The sequence below is a fragment of the Musa acuminata genome, chromosome BXJ1-10 (assembly GCF_036884655.1).
Source record: "Musa acuminata AAA Group cultivar baxijiao chromosome BXJ1-10, Cavendish_Baxijiao_AAA, whole genome shotgun sequence".
Classification (NCBI taxonomy): Eukaryota; Viridiplantae; Streptophyta; class Magnoliopsida; order Zingiberales; family Musaceae; genus Musa; species Musa acuminata.
The window spans coordinates 16,837,535-16,860,092 of NC_088336.1; the positions used below are offsets into that span (position 1 = coordinate 16,837,535).

The 22,558-nt window shown below is 40.4% G+C and overlaps 3 protein-coding genes across 9 annotated transcripts; 1 reads left to right on the top strand and 2 right to left on the bottom strand.

Moving 5' to 3' along the window:
- Positions 1-1,392: 1,392 nt before the first annotated feature.
- Positions 1,393-10,558, bottom strand: LOC104000026 (probable NOT transcription complex subunit VIP2). 7 transcript variants are annotated; one of them, XM_009421959.3, is made up of 15 exons: positions 10,460-10,556; positions 10,251-10,371; positions 9,277-9,416; positions 7,166-7,271; positions 6,915-7,093; positions 6,343-6,703; positions 5,608-5,814; positions 5,424-5,525; positions 3,579-3,664; positions 3,309-3,488; positions 2,770-3,201; positions 2,639-2,691; positions 2,512-2,553; positions 1,888-2,032; positions 1,393-1,805 (listed from the first exon to the last, which is right to left on the bottom strand). In XM_009421959.3, exons 3-15 carry the CDS (start codon positions 9,346-9,348, stop codon positions 1,731-1,733), a joined length of 2,040 nt encoding a protein of 679 aa, XP_009420234.2. In that variant the 5' UTR covers positions 9,349-9,416; positions 10,251-10,371; positions 10,460-10,556; the 3' UTR covers positions 1,393-1,730. The 7 variants fall into 7 exon arrangements, with proteins under 7 accessions (XP_009420234.2, XP_018675322.2, XP_009420232.2 ...); XM_018819777.2 differs by lacking the exon at positions 10,251-10,371 and having other exon boundaries at positions 5,608-5,811; positions 10,460-10,558; XM_009421957.3 differs by lacking the exon at positions 10,251-10,371 and having other exon boundaries at positions 10,460-10,558.
- A 1,889-nt stretch (positions 10,559-12,447) lies between these two features.
- On the top strand, positions 12,448-14,736 carry LOC104000025 (L-ascorbate oxidase homolog). The gene is made up of 3 exons (XM_009421954.3): positions 12,448-12,921; positions 13,003-14,115; positions 14,211-14,736. The coding sequence occupies exons 1-3, from the start codon at positions 12,677-12,679 to the stop codon at positions 14,506-14,508; spliced, it is 1,656 nt and encodes a 551-aa protein (XP_009420229.1). The 5' UTR covers positions 12,448-12,676; the 3' UTR covers positions 14,509-14,736.
- Positions 14,737-15,010: 274 nt separating this feature from the next.
- LOC135595249 (probable galacturonosyltransferase 7) lies at positions 15,011-21,631 on the bottom strand. Its single transcript, XM_065085920.1, has 10 exons — positions 21,347-21,631; positions 20,947-20,966; positions 20,791-20,847; positions 20,644-20,700; positions 19,557-19,752; positions 18,776-18,831; positions 18,190-18,485; positions 16,788-17,145; positions 16,153-16,695; positions 15,011-15,726 (listed from the first exon to the last, which is right to left on the bottom strand). Exons 1-10 carry the CDS (start codon positions 21,489-21,491, stop codon positions 15,442-15,444), a joined length of 2,013 nt encoding a protein of 670 aa, XP_064941992.1. The 5' UTR covers positions 21,492-21,631; the 3' UTR covers positions 15,011-15,441.
- Positions 21,632-22,558: the final 927 nt, after the last annotated feature.

Consider the following 22,558-nt stretch of genomic DNA (forward strand, 5'->3'; position numbering starts at 1 on the left):
GTATTCATTTATCTGCTGTCCATCTTTACTTGTATTGTGCCATCCAACCAAATCGAATGAGGTTTCAGTGGCTGTATGATTTAGTGCCAAACTTGCCAATGAGAAGAAAGGATTCGGATTCAGCGGATGAAAGATTTCAATGTACAATTCTAAAAAGGCTGCAGTTGGGGGGACATGAAATGGATGCAGTCATACATGTTTGTCTAAAGGAGGGATTCATGCATGGGGGTTAGTTACGATATTGGAAAACCACCAGCATGAGATATAAAAAGGCCTTCTTGTCTTCTGTTTAACTTCTGGCAATATGAAGTTATTAGCTTTTAGGAATAATTCGTTTTTACTAAAATGAATATTACAAATGATTTCGATTCAGAGTATTCTTGGATCTCTTCGATCGATCGATCAGACCGAACCAAACTATTTTTTGAAATCGAACCACTCAGAATTAGTTCGATTTTAAAAATATACTGAACCATATTTCCATATCATAATTTTACGAATAACACAAAAGCCCAATTGCACAAATCTATTTTTGTTGTGTCAACCCATTTGAACCAAAATTCCAATTTGATTCAACCATTAATTATACTGAACCAAACCGATTCATTTGAAAAACATATATATATATATATATATATATATATATATATATATATATATATATATATATATATATATATATATATATATATATATATATATATATATATATATATATTTCATATGATTCAAAACTACAAACTTGAATCGATTCAGCTTGATAGGTCCAAATCAGACCTACCTTACCTTAAACACCCCTAATTTCATGGTTGTGTGAAGAATAATGTCACAAAGGCAGATTTGGCAATGTTAATGAAATGATGCAATATAACATTTTTTAACATCCTAAGCATGAAAAAAAGACAAGACATATGGCACAACCCATTAGCTAATTAAAATGGAGATGTGTTTCCCGATCTCGAGCAAAGTTGGGGAAATAATTACTCAAGACTTGTCCCAATAAAAAATTTCCCTGTTCATCGACTCGAATATGATATGCAAAATAACACAGGCACTTCAAATGTAAGAAAACTCTTTAAATTTCAGGCTGACTGAAGCAGGATATGCAAAATAGAATGGACAGAAAAAAAAAAAAAAAAAAAAAAACCTTCATAACAGTGAGTAAAAGTTGAGAGCCTTACCTAAAGATAGAAGAACATATTTAACAAGTAACTTGCTTTTCAGGGAAAATGACCATGATATCTTTATAAGCTGTTATAGCTAATTTAACAACCAATTAAAGAAGAGAAAAAGTATGTAAATTTTTTGAACTGAATGATCCTATCAAACCCCATCCATGCAAAAACAGCATACATATATCTTGCAACTCACACTTCTTTTTTTATTGTCCTCTAAAAGCTGCAACGATACTGAGAATATATTACTTCAACTTTCTGTGAACAATTATTCATAGTAATACAGGTCGGTAAAATTCATGATATATTCATGAATCCACCGTGTCCTCTATCTATGAGTTAAATCCCATGAATTCTCCTGCTACTCTACAGGGGGGAGAAAGTCTGAATGAGCTTTGAAGGACGCTTGATAAAAAAAATGAGGGACTGCAAGGATAAACTACTCAACTTGGCACTCTGATAAACGCTGCAATGGAGAAAAATCAAGAATAGACTGGATTGCTTTATTCTAACAGTGACAAGCATGTTTTACATGACCAAACTCTTAGGTTAATCCTAAGGGCGATCAGAAGGATCAGAAGGAAGTATTGGTTTCTTCTCCACTGCCTCGTAATGCAAAACAAAGTTCTCCTGCAGTCCAACAATTAGCGATAGTAATTAACAATCATAGGAAGTGCTAATAGAACACAGAAATAATTGGATTGTCTCAAACCTTTAGAATTGTTCCCCATGTGTTTGGATCGAAACAGTGGTACGATCCTCTTTCATATGCATGTGTCTTAACAAGAGGCTCCAAATTTGGAACTCTCACGAACCATAACTGATGCTCTTTGTGGTAGAACCATCCACGCGCATATCTGCAAAAGTTTTTGATTAAGACAATTTAAAGACAACTGAAAGCACATCCAGACAAACTTCTGATATAGACCAATAGATAAGTCGCATAGAAAATTACGTGAAAAAGAACTGGAGGTCATCTTTGTTTCGGAGGAAAGAAAAGCAGGAAACTGCATGAAATTCCATCACTCGGGACCCTACATGACTTGTTTGGTAGCTAAAAGTAAATTACTTTTTCTTTTCTCTTTTTTCCTCCTGAAGATAAGCACAATAGACTACAGTGCCATATTTTCTTTCCTTCATGAACTGGTGTCAAATTAGTCATCAAACCGTAAAGACTGATGTTTGAGGAACAGACTTGCAAGTTTGATTTTGACAATGCTTCTTGACACAAACTCTAAAACTAGTTTAGACAAATATTTATTGGGCTTCCCAAAGAATGACAAAAAACATACACCCACAGAGAGATGAAATGGAGGAGAGAAAGTGAAAGAGTTACAGTTCAGAGGCCGCATAGAGTTGATCTTCATCCTTTGGCATACTGCAAGATGGTGGAAAATACTTTTAAGGAACGACACTCGTGAAGGAAGAACACCCAAAGAAAAAAAAAAGAATGGAATACATACCTATAAAAGATGTAAAACAGGGTTGATAGCTGTAATTTTGACAAATATCCTTGCTACATCCACAATAACAGATTTAGTAAGATCATATACTCAGACGATATATTCATATTAGATTAAAAAAAAAAACTTACATGTAGAATTGGTGATGATTTGGCATGATAGCAAGTCGGAATGCAAAATTCAGGCTCCCCCTTGGCAGGCTCATCAGACCATGGAGAACCAAATGTTTTATGAAGATTATCCGAAGAGTTTAAGTTCAAACCCAAAGTAGTTAAATCAATTCCCAAAGCAAGAGATGTTAGATCTGGATCATTCATCCTAATAACACTCAACAAACCCTGCAAGCCAAACCGATCAGGAGCTAGCAGTGATCCCTGAACAGACTTTATGCTCTGATCCCTATATGACTGACTAACATCAGATATCTGTTGCAGTCGAAATTGCGATTGACTTTGTGGATGTTGATATTGCTGAATGAGCTGCTCATACACTCCCAGACCAGAAACTGGATTTGGAGAGTTTAAGGGTCTCAAGCCAACGCTAGGGGCTCCACTGTTTTGAATCTGCAAAAAGTTGAGAAACAACTCAACTGATAACAGAAATACAATCACTCAAGAACCTAATGATTAAGTTGCCTAGCAGACAAAAGCATCAGAGAGAATTAATATACCTGTGAATGGTAGTTTCCATGAGAGGATGGAAAAAAATCAGAACCATGTAACCGGAGATCTACATTGTTCCCAGGTGTAAAAGGAAGCCCACCACTACTAGCTGCAGTGGCATGCTGCTGCTGTTGCTGTCGGGTAGGTGGGTAAGTTCCTCCTAAGCTAAATCCAGCAGATCTTGCCAGCTAGTTGATGATATAACAACTATTACTGAATAAAGCAATTTTACAACCAAGGACAAGTAGATCAAATAAATTCACCAAGGTCCAACTTACAGGTAGATGTTGTGGCTGCATTGTGGAAATATTTTCATGGAGTTGTTCTTTCTGATGCAAATCCACAGAAAAGTCTGAGCTACTGCCTAAAAAGGAATGAAAAATAAATAATTATGAAACAAGAATCTTGGAAGGATACTGTAGTGGTCGATACAACCAATAGTAGGACAGTACAAACTATAGCTAAGATGTCAATGTTGAAAGCAGTTTATCGTACCAGAAAATGTATTATTCATAGTAACACTAGAGAAGTAACAAAATCCTCTGGTTTCTTTCCAGTGCAAAACCAAGAAGATAGGAACCGATGATATTGTCTTAGTGAAGATTGACCAAGTTGGATTATGTCTCATTTTTCTATATTTATTTCTTATCTCTATGTTTGTACAATTTCGTTGGGCAAGGGTGTATGTAAGTGAATGCATTTACAATCTGACAATAGAGATTAAAGGAAATTCATGCTCTATTAAAAACAGAAATATGGCTGACCAATAGTGATTAGACTTATAAAGTAGGTAAGAAGTTGTTTAATAGTGTTTATAACCAAGGAACTCCATTTCATCCTGATCGACATGTACTAACTGATATTTACTGGACGGCCCATTTCTGAGTGATCTGGGTCTAGGCATGAACTAGAACATGGACTGCCCTTCCGGGTGGTTCCGGTCCAGTACATGACTTACTGCCTAGTAAGCATATTAAATAGAGGTTCCTATCTCGTTCCATGGAATGTTATTTCGGTTGGGTGAACTGGTATGCAAACCGCCCTTATTTCGAGTGGTCCAACTCGACCCATTTTAAAAAGTAAAAGAAAAAACTTACAGTTTCCTGCTTCAATTAGGGCTCATGAATGTGAGTGTCCTTCACCGTACATGGGGAGAGCAGAACCGTGAGCTGCCGCTACCATCCATTCACGAGCCCTCTTCTCTATGCGCGGGGCGCACGGAATCACAAGCCGCCGCTGCCATTCGACATTGTCTACCTCCTTGGTATTGTCATTGGCGACTGCCACCATGTGCTGCAGATTGCAGTAAGCTTTATCCTCTTTTCCTCCTCTTCCTCCATTGCTTCCTGTTCTTCCTTCTTCTTTTTCCTCCACCGCCCCCTCTTCTTCCTTCCTATACCTTCCTCTTCCTTCCTCCATGGCCATCTGGTCCTTCCTCTTCTCCTTCTACTTCTTCTTCTTCTTTGAGTAATCGATACTGGTGATCCGTGTGTGCGTTGATATGCTTGTACCCACAGGTATGTATATGTTTGACCAGAAACCAATATGGGTCCGAACCTAAAACGATGTTCTTTGTCTAGTTCTTTTCTTATATTTTTTTTATTAGGTTACATTACCCCACCCACCTCTCTCTTCTCTCACGCTCACTTCTCTCGTGCCAGCCATGACTCTTGCTTGTTGCCTACGCCAATGGCCACCTACCACCACGCCGGTCCAACTCGTACTCCCCTCCTCACCTCTCCTTTTTTTTTTCTCCTGCTCTTCTCCTTCTCTTCCTCCCCCCTTCTCTTGGTACCATGGTCTTAATTTATTTGTTCTCAAAAATTTTTGCACCATGATACCTAAAATGAAAGTGCTCATTCAAAAGCAGTTTCACAAGTACTGGAACTTATAAATGAATAGTCTTGCTATTAAGTAAATAAATATCAAAAGTCTCAAAATGTATGAAAAACCAAATGTTGTAAAGGCTCAACAAAGAATCAGACTAAAGAAATAAATTTGCTTCTAAAAAAGCAAAATGCAGGACAAAGCATATAAAAAATGCAACAGCTAAGGAAGATATATGAATATACAACTTGTTTCTCAGGAACAACAAAAAAGTCTAGATGAAAAGGAAAAAAAACCTTTTAATCCTGGTAAAGCTGGAAAATCTTCATTTTGTATGCTAAATTCCTGATTTTGTTGGACAATGGAGCTAACACCAACCCCTTGTTTACGTGTTGCACCTAAGAATTCACAAATCAGTTGATGCTCCATTTCACAAAAATTCTGTTAAAACAATAAAGGAAACACGTCTCACTTACATACCCAATTGTCCTTGTGGGCCTCCAGCTGAACTTGGTCGTGCATTTAATTGAGGAAAATCATTCATATCAAAAGGAGAACTGTCGGCAGCATTGACATCATTCAACATTCCCATAGAGCTTAAGGGGTTATTCGCACCTTGGATTTGAGATAGAGGTCCTCCAGATATAGGATAAGAATTCCCAAGCATACCAATCATTTGTGGTGCTGCTAATAGTATAAATAGAACAATCTGTCAGTCAATCTGTTGTATATTTACAGAGTTATTTCAGTGAAATAAGTTGATGCATCAATTTTAATGAGTATTTCATAAAATCCAACATCTAGTCTAAAGCACAAATACATGTGAATATACACTCTGGTTCTACAGATAAACACACTATTCGATATTCAAGACAAAATGTTGCATAAATAGAATCATTACCAACCATTACAACAATATGAACTAATAAACCAAAGGTATCTTAGGGATCAATAACTGAACATCAAATTCTGTGGTTTGCAGTAATTTCAATAAATTTTAGTTTCGGGTAAGACTTTGCTGCAGAAGGCTGAATTTCATATTGAAAACTTCTAAATATGAATTAATAAGCCCAACTTCATGTATAGCTGCCACTATAGTATATATTAAATTTTCAAATGTTTTTGCTATAGAAGTAGACAATACAAGAGGTGCCCTAAGATGAGACTTATAAATCTTGCAAAGCCAGAAATCTGCAAGGAAATATGGAGTGTTACCTTGTTGAAGCATGCCACTGATCAGTCTATTAGATCCTTGTACACTAAGGCTCCCTGATCCACTATTAGCACCCAAGTTTACACGTGAAGATAGTCCAGGAACTGATAATCCTCCAGAGCTAATGCTTCTTCCCATATTACCACCACCAACAATGTTTCCCATGGTGCTTGCAAGTCTAGGGCCTACATTACCCAAAACTGGAGAAACTCCCAAACCAGGAACCGCACTACGATTGCCAGTGGCAGAACTTGAGGAGACACCAGTTATTGACCCACCAACTCCACTCATGTTACTGCTAAAAGCATGATTTCCAACAACATTGATACCCCCTCTATTTGTCACACCAGAGCCATGAGACATCTGCATGAAAAATGAGAATACGCAGACAAGCTTCAGTTTAACAAAATATAGACGATAAAAGAATATATAGGTCAAAAAGTAATCTTTAATATTTCACTCACTGCAGGAAGCAATATGCACATGGTTAAGCAGATTTTCACAAGATGCAGTGCATTCAAAAGACTTTTCGATGCAGATGAGTAATATGCTTATACTTCAAATTGTTCTAGACCTGAGACAATGCAACCAAAAGATTGTTGGATGCAAACCGTCCGCTAGGAATGCTTCCCCCTGGTTGTGGAACACCACCTGATGGAACACCACCGATTGCTGCATTTCTTGATACAAGTGAACCCGGCATGTTTGGCAGGTTGAAGCTTCCGTGAATGTTATGCAGCCCTTGAAGACCACCTATTATTGTACAAGTTAGCAGTTAAAAAGATTCTATCTGTTCAAGAAAGTTAACAGTCAGAATCTGCTTACTGGAGTTATGAAATCCAGGCATTGTAGCAGACTGGCCGGAAAATGATGTGGTGTAGGGTCGGCCAGTTGAGTCAGTGAGATTTGATGCTGAACCATTAAGTGTCGACTGAAACAAAAATCTCAAGTATTTTAATCAAGAAAAGCAAGGCCAGCATGCGTCCACAATTGTAAAATTATACAGGAGCAAAAAGAACAGTAGTATAGATTAGCCAATTAGCTACATATACAAACTGCCAATTAACATCACAATATATATACAGACACTCATTTTCAATAATTCCCCAATGCATTACCAATGGCATCACAAGTTTTTTTTCCAAAAAAATGCAATGATATTTCCCATAAATGGGGAGTATGCAGTGTAACACAACTCAAATCAAGGGCATGAAAGCTGGAGAAATTTTTATTACAGCAGTTAAATTGATGAGAACCTTTTGAGGTTGATCCAAGTTTCCTAGCCAAGTAAATTTAGTATACAATAAATTCAAATATTAAAACATGAAAGGCTTGTTTCAGATATTAACTTCTATGTTACTGATCACAAGTTAGGTTAACACAACCCCAATGTAAACTCTGAGGTTTCCCTAGATCATGGGCAAATCTAGAAGAAGAGGGTAACCACAATCTGTATCATGAAAATTGATTCTGGTATTGAAGGGCCAAATAAATCAATGAGCCAAGGGAAGATGATCCTTGAGTTAATAGAAAATAACGAATCTTGTAAATGAATTAAAAATAAATCAGCAAATTTTTGAGAATTTCTAGGCTTCAAAAAGTAATCTCATGCACTAGCATGTTGTTTCTTTCTCTTCCACAATCTCTTAAACATGATTAAATAAAACATGCACTCAGCTAGTATCACTAAGAAAGATGCAGAATAAGTAATCAAAGGTAAAACTAAAATGGCAGAGTCGAATACAATATACAATAGTCCAAAACCCATAACAAAGACTAGCACGTTCTAAATAATTTACATATATTGCCCATCAAAATCCATTTCTAAATAATGTAGAGTCTGTTATAGGTACTTAGAAAGCACAATATAAACTACATATATCTTGTCTAGAGAAAAGGTCAACACCTAACCTATGCTAATCCGGGAATGGAATTTGATCACAACAAAAAAATGCCATGCACTTCAAAATTTTGACAGGCCACTATGTCACATACAAGCTTCAAGCATTATAAGGATCAAATAATGGGAACTAAAAAAAAGTTTAGTGACTTACAAAGAATATAAAGCAGTGAAATATTTCATGCAGTTTCATGCATATGTGATAACAGATTTTGGGCCTTTCTGCTTGAAATGACCATGTCTAAGGAACCATATGCAATTACCAAGAAGTTGAGGTTCCCCAAGGTTATGTACGTACATCACAAGAACAAGGATATGTACAAAGGTATTAGTCTACATATATCACGCCTCAAAAGCAGGTCATCAGGAAAAAAAGTCTGCAATTCATTTGACTGAAAAAAAAAAGAGGACTTGACAAAACCATCAGAACAAGACAAAACTGAATCCAAGCAGTGGAACATAGCAGTAGCTATGTTTAAGGAAAGCATGGAAATGTCAAACACCACGTGGCACACAATGGATGAACTGGAAAGATGAAAAATCAACTTTATTCAGATCATAGTACGGCAGTATATATTGGTTATGGGGCAGCAGACATCGAATCCATTGTGAGTTCCAAAAATTAGATGGCACCATTACATGAGTGACAATGCCAACAGGAAAGGTTGACATCATAGATCTCTTTAAATGGTAAATCCAACTGGACAAGTATCTGTTAACATAGCTAAAGGCATCATCACAATCATGACAAACTGAAAACAACAAGCTAAAGTAGTTATATAAGAACTAGTACTTCATTAACTTTGAATGATCAGAATGTGATTGATAAGATCGACAAAGCTAAATGAAAATATTAATACATCCTACAATTAATTATTCATCAGGGGTATAATTACTATAACAGAAAGAAGAGACACCCAACAAATTCATATACCAAGTCTAAAGGCCTCGTGTTTTTCCTTCTGCGTCCATGCAAATAAAATTATAATCCAAGTAACATATTTTGTGAAAGCCAAAAAAGGCAGGCAGGAATTACATTTAACAGCCCAGACATTATAGTTTTGTGATAAGTGTTCAAGGAGGATTCAATTCCAGACGTAGTGCTCATTCATTATGCTGAGCAGTGACTAAAAAGTATCCAGATTTCTAATTGTTGGCTGCTATCTTTGTCCTGAGCTGAAAAGATAAAGCAAATTTTAGTTAGGAAATTAGTCAGGAACCATATGAAGCAATTTGAACTTGCAACAACTAAGTATTAATGGGAAAATTAGGCATCTCAAGTAATTACAATTGAAATGTAATGGGGATTTGCAACCTCAAAAGACAACTTTTATCAGCAGATTATAACTCAGTCAACACCTAATAAAAAATGATTCACCCTCCTAATTTTTATCCTGAGAAGTATAAATGAAGAATGCAAGAAAGACTAGTTGTTTTAAACAAAGTTTCACCATTAAGACCAACATATTTATTCAACTACAGTAACCATCTGACACACTAAAAAGACTACAAACTTAAGGTCTGCCACGAATAGTTTGAAGACTTCTCTCAAAGTATCTGCATTTTCACATTCCATAAATACCACCTCCACGTTTATACTTCCCTCGGAAAGTTTAAGCTGCTTTTGCCAGGTGCCTCTACAAAAATATATGTTTTGAACAACCAGAGCAAGACTTGGCTACAACCCAGAAAGATGGACATACACCAAGTAATAATAAGAGGCTAAGATTCATCACCGATCCCATACAAACAATGAAAAAATAATAAAATTCAAATGTTGCTCCAGGGTCCATGAAATCAACAAGCAATGTAAAGATTCGAAGATTTCATCTTTCAGCGCAAGGAAGAATAGGTTCCAATCACCTACTCAAAATACACTACTGCTGTTTAACTTTGCTTGCTTAGAATATACTCGTATTTCACGAACACCAAGAGATTGAAAAGTCTGGTTCGACAAACTAAGCCTTCAGGACTCACCAAACCAAACGACTAAAAGAGAAAAAACCCGACCTTGGTAGCTTCTATATTTCGCAAATGGGCAAAAGCACACAAGTCATGGTCGATCTAAGGGCAATCTTCTACTTTGCGGAACAACGCAGGAATGATTTAACACCCCCTTGGGATCGAAACCCTAAAGCGAGATCAATCCATCAGAAGAACATCTATTCGCGACAAGGGGACAAAGATCGAGACGCACATGGAGATGAAAAAATCAGTACCCCACGAATTCAAGGAGAGGAATGAGCTTTCCGACGCCAGAGAAGAAGAAGAGGTGGGAGTGAGGCCTCCAATCCGCGACACAGAAATGGGGGGGAGTGTACCTTTTATTAATAAAGGTAAAGAAAAGAGAGGTAAAGGCGGAAAAAAAACCGTCACGGGATCCGTCCGACCCAGATTTCCGGTTCACCGCCGGTCCATTGCGGCGGGCTCCAAGTCTTATTTACGCGAGAAGGCAGGAATGGAGTGGCCTTGACAATTGAACCGTACGAAATCGAACCGTCCGAAGCGGATGCTCTGGCGGTCCGGTTCAAGATCACTGATAGCATTCCTGGTGCTGTCGGAACCAACTCATGATGATTGTGTCTTTAGCCTTCGTGTTTGGGTTTAGAATATTGCAATTTTTGGATAATAACAAATGATGATTGTGATGATAATGACGAGTGGCTGTCAATAATTTAGTAAGGAAGGATGCGAAACAAGCCATAATAACCTTCCATAATCCATAATAATCATTAAGGTGGTGTGTCCATTGATATCGTGGATTTAGCCACATGGACACGACCCTCAACCATGTTAGCGCAAGCGTCAAATCTCGGGAGGATGACTAGTGCCACGTCAGATGTGCCACCAGAAATTCGGGACGATCGTCGCTCCTCTCTCGCGTCGTATGAGGCCGCATGAATCGACATCGTCCCGACAAGGAATGTACTGCATGGCGCCAGTTTGCACATGCCAGGCGTCGATCGTCCGGGAGTCGGTCGCCATGCGAAGATTGCGTACGATCGACCCTCAGGCACCAAAATAAAAGCCCCTGCCAACATTTGACAGGGGTAGAGGATCTTTGACAAAGAATTCCATTAATTTAATCTTTGGAGAGGTCTAAGTCGGGATTCCCCTCTCCATCCCAACCTATGTTAGTGTGCAGGAATCCGACGATGAGAAAGGCGAACGAGTTCACTAAAGAAGCGCATCTCGACGGATCTTGACTAGCGAAGATCTCATCCCTAGGATGATCTTGGACATCGCCAATTGGACTAAGCCATGTAGACTCCTAAGAACCACGACATAATAAGGTTCACCAACATCCATTATAATAATCATTACAATCTTTTATGATAATTTGGATCTTTTTCTTGAAATAAAAGGTAACATAATCGATGATTTTTCTTATTTTATTTTATATTTATTTATTATATATATTTCTATATTCAGATTATTCACATTAGATATATATATATATATATATATACATATATAATAAAAATTTCTATATTTATTTTTTTTTATATGGTGGTTTTAAGGGTAATCTAATTAATTGACATGAGATTAACTTGACAAACATTGATAATGAATAACAATTATATATATAAAATTTATTATTATTTTTCAAAAAATAAATGATGGAGACAGGATTGAGATGTTAAATCCTTTACTAGCTAAACTAGTCAACACTTTTAAGTAATATGTCAACTGAGATTTTCAACATTCAACTTTTGCTATATGAATATGATATATCAATATTTTATGAATAAAAATATGTAGATAAGATTTTTTAATATTTGATTGAAAAATATATATGGGATGACCAATAGGTTCATAAGATGTATCTCTATGGAGACATTTAAGTTGATTAGTTAATTATTACAAGTCTATGCTTCATGTGTATAGGCCACATCACCTCTGTAAACTTGGAGGGGTGAGTCGACACACCTCCTGGATTTTCGTATTCCAACTCAGATGGCGTTTACCGGTTCATGATATGACATCTGCACACGAGAGAACACCGGAATCGGAAAACTGGTTGTGCTCCAAACATCCGACAGAACGCACGCAAAAGCCTCCCTTCTCGCTTCTCCTTCCGTCGAACAAGAACAGTTCAAGCGGCAGCACGCGAAGCCCGGAGAAATGAGCGAAGAAGAGGACGCCTCCTCCATCCATCCATCTATCCATTTCCCTTATAAATATGGCCTCCCGGCGGATCCAAAACCCAAGCACCAAGCTCCACCAACCCCTCCCCATCTTCCTCCCACCCTCCCCCTCCGGCCTTCTCCTCCTCTTCCATCCTCTCTCCATATGAATTTATAGAGGTTTCAGAGAGAGGTAGGGAGATCGAGCAAAAAGTTGGTTTATTGTCGGGGAGAGAGAGAGAGAGAGAGAGAGAGAGAGAGAGAGGGGTCTGGAGATCGCCCGATAAGCTGCAGAGTAGGGAGAAGAAGATGTCGCGCATGGCGCTGTTGGCGTTGCTCTCGACCCTTCTCGCCCTGTCGGCGGTGCGCGCCGAGGACCCCTACCTCTTCTTTACGTGGAACGTCACCTACGGCACCATCGCCCCTCTCGGCGTCGCTCAGCAGGCCATCCTCATAAATGGGCAGTTCCCCGGACCCAACATCAACTCCACCACCAACAACAACATCGTCCTCAACGTCTTCAACAATCTCGATGAGCCCTTCCTGTTTACATGGTTCCTTCTCTCTCCTGCTTGAGCTTGACACCGACATTAATGAGGGATCCGCTAAGGCTTTTTCTGTGTTGTTCCCGGCAGGAACGGAATCCAGCAGAGGAAGAACTCATGGCAGGATGGCATGCCGGGAACCAACTGCCCCATCCCTCCCGGCACGAACTACACCTATCATTTCCAGGTTAAGGACCAGATCGGGAGCTTCTTCTACTTCCCCTCCCTCGGCATGCACAGGGCCGCCGGGGGCTTCGGCGGCCTCCGTATCAACAGCCGCCTCCTCATCCCCGTGCCATTTGACGACCCTGCTGACGATTACACCGTCCTCATCGGTGACTGGTACACCAAGAGCCACAAGGTCCTCGCCGGGATTCTCGACGCCGGCCGCAGCATCGGCAACCCCGCCGGCGTCCTCATGAACGGGCTCTCCGGTAAGGACGCCACCGGCAAGGACGACCCGCCGCTCTTCACCATGGAAGCCGGGAAGACGTACCGCTACCGGATCTGCAACGTCGGCTTGAAGTTGTCGCTCAACTTCCGGATTCAGGGCCACCTGATGAAGCTGGTGGAGATGGACGGGTCGCACACCGTGCAGAACGACTACGAGTCCCTCGACGTCCACGTCGGGCAATGTCTCTCCGTGCTCGTCACGGCCAACCAGGAGCCCAAGGACTACTACATGGTCGCCTCCACACGATTCACCAAGTACATGCGGACCGCGACCGGCGTCGTCCGTTACGCCGGCTCCAAAGTTCCACCATCGCCCGAGCTGCCGGCGGGGCCCGTCGGCTGGGCCTGGTCGCTCAACCAGTGGAGGTCGCTCCGGTGGAACCTCACCGCCAGCGCCGCCCGGCCCAACCCCCAGGGCTCCTACCACTACGGCAGCATCAACATCACCCGGACCATCAAGCTCGCCAGTTCCGTCGGTCTCGTCAACGGCAAGCGCCGCTTCGGGCTCAATGGCGTGTCGCATGTGGACTCCCCCACCCCGCTCAAGCTCGCCGAGTACTACGGCATCTCCGACAAGGTGTTCAAGTACGACAGCATCGGTGACGAGCCACCGGCGTCCGGCGCCAGCATCACGGTCGCTCCCAACGTCCTGAACGCCACCTACAGGGACTACATCGAGATCATCCTGGAGAATCCCGAGAGGAGCATTCAGTGCTACCATTTGGACGGCTACTCCTTCTTCGCCGCCGGGTAATCTAACCGCACTGCGGGCTTTTCGACTTTTCGAGGTGCAAGCATGAGTGTCCATGGCGGATGAACGTGGTGTTTTGACGTGTTGGTTGCAGGATGGGACACGGGAAGTGGACGCCGGCGAGCCGGAGGACCTACAATCTTCTGGACGCGGTGAGCCGGCACACGATACAGGTGTACCCGAGGTCGTGGTCAGCGATCATGCTGACGTTCGACAACGCGGGGATGTGGAGCCTGCGGTCGGAGCTGTGGGAGCGGCATTACCTGGGGCAGCAGCTCTACATCAGCGTGGTGTCGCCGGCGAGGTCCCTGAGGGATGAATACAACATGCCCGACAACACGCTGCTCTGCGGCGACGTCGTCGGCCTCCCGAAGCCACCGTCCTACGTCTAAAGCGAACGCGAGGCCGGGGATAAGCCTTCCTTCCTCTTCGTCTGTGGACAGGGACAACACATATGATCGTAATGGTGTTTGTGCTAATCGAGAGGGAGGGAAGGGGGAAAGATCCGAGAGACTAATTTGCCTGTTCTTTTGTGACATTTTCTTCTCTCGATTGGCTTGGTTCTTCTAATACTATAACAACGCTTGCTCGATCTTACCGAATTGACTGGCGTTTTGTGATGCTCTCTCTGCACTCGATTCCCCGAATCTTCTTCTATTGCTGTATCACGACTTCCCTCTATGTTACGTGTTCCCCCTCATCTTCTACATATAAAGAAAGGATAAGAAAGAAGAAACAAGACGTTCCCAACCATTGATGAATAGACATTATCTGGAAGAAGAAACAGTAGAGAAGGTTCATGACCAGCTCATACGAATGACAAGAATATGGTGAAGTCGAATCTGCACATCTGCTAATGACAAGAACAATAAAGTGGAACAAAAATTTTCCGTATACACTTGTTTGAGAAGGCAACAAAAACAAGGACTGATAGTAGAGAAGGAAAAGAATCTGCACTGCTCTACAATCCAAGTGGATACCAGTCTAATTCAAGTTGTCAAACCAAACGTAGCAGAAAGATGAGCGACAAAGCTAACCTCCATACTCGAATCATCTTCTGTAATCTTATGTTCTATCAAGATCTTTTCTCCAGTTCAGCAACTGAAAATTGAATGGCGAGCATCAGACGAACAAGTTTCAGGATCTTCAGCTCATCCGGCGACAGCTCAACGACGAGCTCTCTTCTGAAACCTAACATTGTGTTATATCCCATCCATTCAGTGTGTTGAGAAAAATTCCACAGGTATCAAATGACAGAAAACGTATCCAGCGAACTGTCCTGTCCCGGACGTACCAAAACTTCATATAGACGATGCTTTCGACGGCTATGGATTTACATTGCATTCATCCATGAACTTCTCATCCTGCGTAAGAAATTTCCTCCAGTATGTTTTGTATTTCGGAACACCAAGATCAAGCCAAGGTTTCATGTTGCCATTGTAGTGCAACGATACAGCACTCTTCATAGAATCTGCATTGACACCATAGTTGTGACCAAGCCCTGGTAAAGACCACCTTTCGCCGAGGGGATATATGAGATTCCTAAATGCGAGTAAGCTTGCTGGCAGGGCTGCAGCTCTAAGAGACACCTCATTCTTTGTCTGCTGGAACTGTAATGGACAGTGCATTTTGTTAGCTGTTAGTCTGGCAAATTGGTTCACTGAATGTATAAATCATCCACTAAATGATAAGAAAACAAGTTATTTGTAAACAGAATTACATAGGTTTCTGAGAGGAATCCAAAATGTATTTAGGTGAAATGATACAATCAGCAAATCAGGTGATAAAAGTGAAAAATAACACAATCGATGCAAGTACTTGTAAACCGATACGATCATGACCGCCTCAGATTGTGTGAAGAACATTCTATCCTGCTTTTGTCATTTCAAATGCATAAAGCATATCAAACATCAACCAAATACTAAACTTTAGATACAAAAAAAAGAACTTCTGGATTTACGTCCTTAAACGGGTTGGAATGGTAAAAGAAAAACTCAATACAGATGAAAAGGCAGATTAAAGGCTGTATCACTTACGCTTTGGAGGAGTTGAAAGTATGTCCCTGTAACATTATGCTCCCTCCACTTCTTCAAGTCAATAATATTCAGTCCTGACATCCAAACACAAGATTTTGCGTCATAGCTGTTTCTGCCCAGAAATTTTTTGAGTTGACCCAGTCTCAATCCACAGAACTCAACAGCACCATTAACTTTTCCTTCCAAGTTAAGGTCCCATAGTGGTGATAAATCACGCTGAACAACCACATCATCATCCAAAACCACCACCTTCTTCAGATTCTTGAACATATCTGGAAGAAGAAAGTGAGAGTGACCAAAAACTGCCATGTATTCTGTACTCATATGTGCAGCTAATTGATCAGTTTTATGAACAGAAACACGAAATTCCTCAGACATTGATAGCTTTTCCAGGCCAGTTATATGAAGGTATTTCAGATTAAGTTCTTCAAAATTGATGACAAGAACGGTTGCCGCTTTGTAAGAATTTCTGTCAAACCAGATCTTCATCGCATAATAATTTTGTGCATCCGTTACAACATTAAAGACCATATTTTGATTGACCTATTGCAACATCAACAGAAAAGTCATAAGAGCTAGAACATCAAGTAGCTTATATAGTATTTTCCCCTGCTATGAAGATAAGTTATACGCACCTCAGAGTTCATTATTGTTGAATTGATAGTAACTGCAGCTGCAATAATATTTTTAGAGAAAATAACAAAATGCATCAATTTTGGGCTGTCAAGTCTATTATGATGGGACTTCTTGGTATCCATCGAAAACGATTGAAAGAACTCTACTGTCAATCTCATGGACAAGCAATGAAGACTTTTGGGCATGGTCTGAACACTAAGGTGATAGAGGAATGCGCTTTGTTTCATATGAAAAGTAGCTTCATCCTCGGTAAGATCCAATATTTGCCTTAGTTTCTTGTCAATATTGTTGCAATTTACAGTGCACCCTTTAGCTCTTGCAATTGTCTGCTCCATCTTCTGTATCTTGTTTTCCACACTGAAAGAGAAGACAAGCTGCTATTAATTCTCTAAGGAATCAGTAGCAAGTTAAAGAAGATCATAGATGCTATTTATAGCATCCTTGAAACTATTATGCTTGCAGGGCTAGAGCTGCAATGCCAATTCATTGAGAATAACAGATTACCTGCAGATCTTTTGTCCACAGATCCCATATTCAGTTAATAGAAGCAAATTCTAATACTATATTTTTTACTGTCTAGATCAATAAAACCTAAAAGCAACAACAACAATTTTAATGAATTCAAATTCTGACATTGTTCTTTCATCTTTGCTACGATTTTTTTTTTCTACAGCATGAAACCATAACATCCACCTATCTGGGGGGTCTTTTCTATAATTCCACTAAGACCAGCCCAATAGCAGATACTACTTAAAAGTGATTTCATGTGCAAAGGGACACTAGCGATAATAAGGGTAGATGTGAACTCACTATTTAGAGACTAGTTAAGGGTAAAAAGATAATCCTAACAAGAGGATTCAACTCATGCTTTCAAAGCTATTATATTTCATCTTTTTGAGACGAATTAGGCTTTTTCCAACGAGCAAACAAGAGGAAATTTGAATAAACCTGGTCAAAGTTCAACAACTAGGAAATATGTTTCCCCAAAATTCCATTCAATTTATTGAGGTGGTAACATATTAAAGCTGGTCCCTTAATATATTTAAAGCTAACTCACACAAAGCACATGCAGCGATTCATATTATGGCTAAATATAAAAACTAATATTTATGGTGATGGAAAGCTGAGATCGATACTGAAGAGATATTAAGAGAAGACCATGCTTGCCACACTCAGTTTGAGCATGCCTTGCCAGACACATGAAAACAGGGTCAATGGCAAGCAGACGAGTCCTTGAGTCAGACATAATTGAGAACTTGGATTCATTATATCTTTTTTAATATCAACATATGGTAAATACAAACACAGAAATTTGAAAGTTATATGGAAAATCCAAAGAGCATATGCAAAATTTAACAAATAAAAAGGTTAAAACATCAACACATTACCAAAAACACTTACAATTTTGGAAGGTCAGCATCCACAGTGACTACACTAAGCATGCGTTCATGATCTTGTATATTCTGCTTTAGATCACGTGATAACTTTTGTTGTCCATGAAGTTTTGCAATGCTTGGATAGTAAGCTCTAGCAACAAAAAGCTGATCTTTGAGTTTCTTCACAGCAGAATCCTTCAACACTGCTTTATGCTCTGTGGACCATAGACAATAGCTCCCGAATTCAAGCTGACAATATTTCCTGGTTTCCTCACGACATCCACCTTCAGCATCACTCTTCTTGTCATCCCAGGTACCATGCTGTGGGGAGAATCTGAGTCATACAGAAAGCACCAGAATGCAAAATAATGGACAAGATAAATGGTTGCTTGTTTAGATTGATTTTAGTGAAATAGCATGTCATTAAACTCTCGTAGTGCCAGTTAATTTATAATATATGCGAAGAATTTAATTTACTGGTATTGCGAAAGAGAGACTTCAGTAGATAGATGAAACGTATGTGCCATCATAAGTATCGTAAACCTCATTTCAATTTCTCAGAATAATGCAATTAACTCATGTGAACATAATGATTTGTTTTCTCAACTAACCTTTGTACGCAAATTTAAAAGTGATTCTGATGGAACTGCTCGTGGTACAGGCAGAACTGCAGAAAATAAATATTTTGGATTAGTCAATAGCCTTAGAATAATAAATAGGCGCAAGAAAAGCAAAGCATAAAGTAAAAAAACATAAAATTTCCTGATGAACTATTACACAACTAGTGTACATGGAACAACCAATACGTTAGAGTTTAGGCCAATAAATCACTGTCTTATAAATTTGCATGACCAAGAAACAGAAAACTCTTGTTTCAGCTGGCACATTTGTCTACAATTATTGCCTGATCCATAGAAAAGATCATGAATATTTAGCATAGTTAAAGAGTCTCTTGTTACTGGATCTGTTCTCTTGCAGCAACCATCCTTAAGTTTCAATCATATATCTTAAGAAAAAAGATCGGTAACCACCTGCCCAAGGTGCACTTGCCCACTCAAATCCTCAAAAAAATACCTCAAGGGTTCAGATAAGTTTTGCAGTTCTTATTCATCAAATTCAAAATTCCTAAATTTCTACTTACATTGCCTTCTGAATATGTCTAAAGCAACTTCACAAGAAAAGCCTTCAATTCTTAAGAAAAAAGATTGCCAACCACCTGCCCAAGGTGCACTTCTACACTCAAATTCTCAAAACAATACCTCAAGGGTTCAAATAAGTTTTGCAGTTTTTATGCACCAAATTCTAAATTTTTATTTATACTACCTCGGTACCTCCTGAAAATGACTAAGGCAACTTCACAAAGAAAACCCTGCGGTATTTAATGCTGCATACCTTTTGGGTGCGAAATGATGACTTCTTGTTTATAGTAGGTAATAGTGTTCTGTAATTCAGAGGGAGAAGTCATGTCCATTGCTTGTGAGTTGGAACTAAAATCCTTCCCTGCCACAATCAGTTTCTCAGTGGCGCTTATGACAGGTTTCTTGTTCAAGAGGTCACCAGTTTTGGAGATGTGGTTCCCAGTAACATCCTGACAAAAACAGAGGCATAGCTGCTTTTAAGAAAAATCCAATGAGCCCAAATATTGATGATATCAAAAATATCAATTCATATCAAGGACTCGAAAGATTCTAGTAGCACGCAGCTGCAATTCATCTTACAGATTACGCAGATGGCTAAGATGACTCAATAAATTGCAGATTAGATAACCGAGAACACCTAGATAAAACTTTAAAGGGCTTTTGTTCAAGTAGAATAATGGGAAGCAAGCATAATGAGAAGCCAAAACAGGAGTTTAACCTACACTATCCCATCAGCATGAGAAATGATGAATTTTCAAGAGAATACAAAATGATCACTATCAGAAGTAAATATAGAAGCACATTAACAGTATACAACTGTGTTTTATCGACTCTGGCTCACAAAATCAAGATAAGACATCGGGAGTCCTTAATAATTAGGTTCATGAATTGAAAGCAATAAAATATGATCAAGATTAGGTTCAAAGCAATAAAATATGACCCAATCAACTTTCCAATCGAAAGACTGTCCAGGAATCTGCAACATCAGGAACAGAGTATGGTTCAATGGTGTCTGAGATCTTTCTGGACCCGTAACTCTGGGCCAATTTCACAGAACAAAAAAAATATGTTGGCCTGCCACACAGGTAGTTAACAAATGAAGCGCATGCATTACAACAACTGCTCAACATTTGTTTCGGAAGATAGATGATTAAGTTACGAATGTCACCATTAATGCTTAGTTCTAAGCTCAAGCTTGAAAAAAGAAAAAGTACATTAAGGCCTAACAGTTAGCAGTTGAATCTTGCATTATCAAGTTCATCAGATATAGAACTTCCCACTGAAAAAGGAAAACCACCACGCCAGTGGTTTATAAACATTTCTAGAAAGCCAAAAGCAACCTTTGAGAACATGGGTCCAAATCTTTTGACGCGATTCTCGATCCTTGACCCATCACCCTGATACAAGTTGAACAGAAACAAGTTGAAGAAAGTATAGTGGTATGTCTCTACCAAGTGAAGTAGTAAAATGGTGAGAGATCAATTAACCTTGGAAGAAGAAGTACCAACACCATCCAGATGACCAAATTTCGGAAAGCTAGTTTCCTGTGTGGCCAATGACAATTACAAACATTCACCATTTGCCGAACGATAACCATCAACCTGAGAATAATCGAGTCTTTTATATTCCGGAGAGAAGCTTACCGAAGGCAGGCGATCATAACCTGCACAAAGTAACAAAAAGCGACAGAGATGAAAAAGCTGCAATGGCATTACAATAGTAATAGTACCAAAAACGGTCGACGTGCAGTTCGATCGCCATCCAACTTAATTCCCCAATTCGATAAACCAAAACCGTAAAATCCTTTCCCATCGCGAACCAAATCCACCAGCAAAGACAAAGATCCAAGCGCCACAGCCCCAATGCAGATCAATCGACCCTCTCCCGCCACTCCACCGCGACAACACAACGGAGCGGCATCCCGCGAAGAGTCTTAGGGTCTGAAGATGGCAGGAGAGAGAGAGAGAGAGAGAGAGAGAGAGAGAGAGAGAGAGAGAGAGAGAGAGAGAGAGAGAGAAGAAAGGAGTGAAGTGGGCGACTCACCAGAGGGGAAGCGGTTGTGGAGGCCGAGGAGGAAGGCGAGTGGAACGAGGAGAGAGAATAAGACGAGGACGAGCACCGCCGAGGCGGGCGCGCGCCACCGTCGCTTCACCGACGGAATGGTGGAGACGGCCACGAAGCCTTTCATCGCCTCCTCCTCCGCCGCCGCTGCCCCTTTGTTCCTCTTCTTCTTCTTCTACTTGTTGTTGTTGTTATTGTTCTTCTTCTTCTGCTCCTCCCGTCCTCCCTCTCCCTCACGCTCTTCAACTACTTGTCGACGAAGTATGTTTCTGATGATGCACTTCGATTTCGCCAACGAAAGGCAAAGCAAAAGGTCGGAAGACAAGGACAGAAAACAGCGGTAGAGTGTGGAGCGGGGCCGGCGTGACTTACTTAGCACCCTCCCTGTATTTATTATGTATCTTCATTTTGACTATTTTAGTGGAGAAAATAAAATAGTAAGGCCTTTCTTTTATCATCCTTCCCTCGTCACATCAACCCAACCCCTCACTGTACAGGGACAAGAAAGTACAGCCAGCCGACGACGGAAACGTAGAACGTGGTGGTGGGGAAGCAGAAAGCCATGCAGAAGATAATGATTGTGTCCTAAATTAAATTACGTTCGCTGGGTGTAGGAATCGCGCGGGTACGGCGGTGGGAGAGAGCAGTAATCATGGAAAGGAAGGAAAGCAGTCTGCTTCCCTCGGTGGGATTTCTTTTCTCAAAGCAGAGTGCTTTGTTGTCGCAGCAACAGATGCTGCTGCGTGTCTCAATCCCACTTTATGACAATTTTCCAGTACGATTCTGTGCACCGTCCTCGTCGTCAGAATTCTCTGCTTCTGAGATGACGACGACATGTCATGCTCTCTTTTGAGTGTTCGTTCCGAGTCACTAGCCGTTGGAGCTCGCCGTCGCGATCCCTGCGCCAGAGGTGTTGGATTTCTCGGGGTCGGTGGAGCGCTCGACGCGTAAATCCATGCGACTGCAATCCCTGCGCCGGAGGTGTCGGATTTCTTGGGGTCGGTGGAGATACTCGACGCGTAAATCCATGCGACTGAAAGGTGGCGAAGTTGATCCGAGTCAGTCACGTTGGACGGTGATCGGAGGAGCGTCTGATAAGATAAACCAACCAAATTAAGCTGAAGCTATGTGAGACAGACGTCTTGTACTGTCCATGAATAACTTCGGTGAGTTATTATGTTTTTCTTTTTTTTT